This window comes from Aplysia californica, unplaced genomic scaffold, assembly GCF_000002075.1.
Source record: "Aplysia californica isolate F4 #8 unplaced genomic scaffold, AplCal3.0 scaffold00439, whole genome shotgun sequence".
Classification (NCBI taxonomy): Eukaryota; Metazoa; Mollusca; class Gastropoda; order Aplysiida; family Aplysiidae; genus Aplysia; species Aplysia californica.
Window position 1 is genome coordinate 543,234 of NW_004797709.1, and position 2,293 is coordinate 545,526.

The 2,293-nt window shown below is 43.7% G+C and overlaps 1 protein-coding gene across 1 annotated transcript in view; it reads right to left on the minus strand.

The window, feature by feature from the left end:
• The window catches only part of LOC101864702, a gene marked incomplete in the record, with an annotated part of 31,662 nt that overhangs the window by 28,206 nt on the left and 1,163 nt on the right, over nucleotides 1–2,293 (minus strand). The window contains 1 exon segment of the mRNA XM_013086139.2: nucleotides 764–956. Coding sequence (XP_012941593.2) covers nucleotides 764–956 — 193 coding nt within the window.

The following is a 2,293-nucleotide window of genomic DNA, read 5'->3' on the forward strand; positions in this document are numbered from 1 at the left end:
AGAGAGAGAGAGAGAGAGAGAGAGAGAGAGAGAGAGAGAAGAGAGAGAGGGAGAGGGGGTGCAAACGACAGAGAAGATACCGTTAGAAGAATACCATTGTATCATAGCTACCTTTGGCGGCTGTTCTTGATTTTGTCTCTCCCACTAGATAAGTCTTTCCTTGTGAGCCGCGGTGAGCCAAAACAGGGATGCTGAGGCGTGGATTTTGCACTCACTTTCTCACTCGTCCTAGGGGGGAAAGGTTGCTGTTCAGCTGAGCTGAGCTGTGTCTGAGAAGTAGATAGGTTTTCAGAACATAAAAAGCACTCTAAAAAAGAGAAGATGAGTTGGAAAAAAAAGAAGAGAAAAAATCGTTCGTTATGCTCTGTAAATAAACAGAGGGGAGCTGGTTAACAATGGTAAATTTTAAAAAAGCATACAGGAGCCATATACGTAATTGGGTGCTCTGGGAAGTCGGTCGTTGTGTGTGTGAGTTGCACAGAGTCTACGGTTTTGGAGATTGTTGCTAAAGCTGTGACAGAAGGAGTAGTGGAACATGAGAGAGAGAGAGAGAGAGAGAGAGAGAGAGAGAGAGAGAGAGAGAGAGAGAGAGAGAGAGAGGGGGGGGAGGAGGGGAGAGAGGCAGAGAGACAGAGAGAGAGAGAGAGCACTAAACACAGACCAGACCAAAACAAAAACCCTCTAAAAAACTAACCAATACAAAACCAAACAAATCACAAGAACAAAAGGCGGTAGATAGTGTAGATAGTTCAGACTCCCTCACCTCTCAGAGATGGTGTCTTTGGACTTTGGTGAGAAGCACTGCACGCTCCAGCCCTCCGTCTCTCCGTACTTGTTACACACGTCGATGGCGAACCGGCCGTAGTTGGCCCTCTGGATCCGGATGACCCGTCCTTCCTCACACTCGAGGGTCAGGGCCTCGTTCTCGCAGGCGTACGCCGTGCGGGGCTTGGCGTCTGGACATGGACACAAAGGTGGTCATCAGTTTTAGTAGTAAAAAAAAAAAGAGTTTTACGGCACTTGAAACACAATAATATTTAGGTCATAATAAAAGTGTCTCTTTCATCTTCGATTTTTAGGCCGAAGGGCTAGAACCCAGATGGCCGCTGGATCGGAAAAGTATCTTCTATTTTTTTAGGAAGTGCGAGATGTCACAGCCTTTTCCTGATCCAAGTATCCTAAATACTAATTATCTTGTCTATCCATATTCGTTTTTATAAGTCACTGTTAAAGAGAAGAATAAAAGTGAAGAGCAACATAAAATAATAATATAAGGAAAGTTAAGGATGTGCGAGGGAGTTACATTTGTCTGGCTATTACAATTAAATATAATCAATATAGTGTAAAACCACAGAGCTTGCTGTTGAGCGGGGGTATGCGGTATACAAATGCTATTTTATTACTTATTATTACTACAGTTAAAGGAAGCGCATCAACATAATGTCGGCATTTGGTACCACACAAACATTTAGAAAGATGGGTTACCAAGGTGATCGTATGGGTGTAACGTCTAATTTAACGCAGACACGATATCATTTAAAAGCAACACCTAGTTTAACCATGAAACGACATTCAAAAGTAACGTCTAATTTAACCCTGAAACGTTATTTAAAAGGCGGGACCTTCAAATTCAACATCCATTTATAATAGAACCAAGTCCACATGGCAGGGAGTTCTGAAACTCCTTAAACATGTTAAAGAAGCTCCCTGTGGGACTACAGAACAGGGTAGTCCTAACTCAAGACCAGCATGATGCACACCAAGCTATCGGCGCACCCTAATAGAAAGAAGGAGAAAGAGGAGAGAGAAATAACAAACAGATAGTAAAGACGTAGGACCTATCAATGGTATTTCCAGCTACCGGGAGAAAGTAATACGGTACTAAGACGGGCGTGGGGGTGGAGTGGGGGTGGAGCGGAAGTGCGAAAGAGAGAGGGAGTGAGATAAAGAGACAGAGACGGTGAGAAAGAGAGAAAGAAGGGGAAGAGAGGGAGAGAGACAGAGAGAGAGAAAGAGAGAGGGGGAGAGATAGAGAGAGATAAACGGACAGAAGGACACATACAGACCAACAGACAGACCAACGGACAGGCAGACGGACGGACAGACGGATATACATACATACAGACCGACAGACAGACAGACAGACAAACAGATAGACCGGCTGGCAGACGAGAGACAGATGGATAAATAGATAGATGGATAGATAGATAGATAGACAGATAGATAGATAGATAGATAGATAGATAGATAGATAGATAGATAGATAGATAGATAGAGAGAGAGAGAGAGAGAG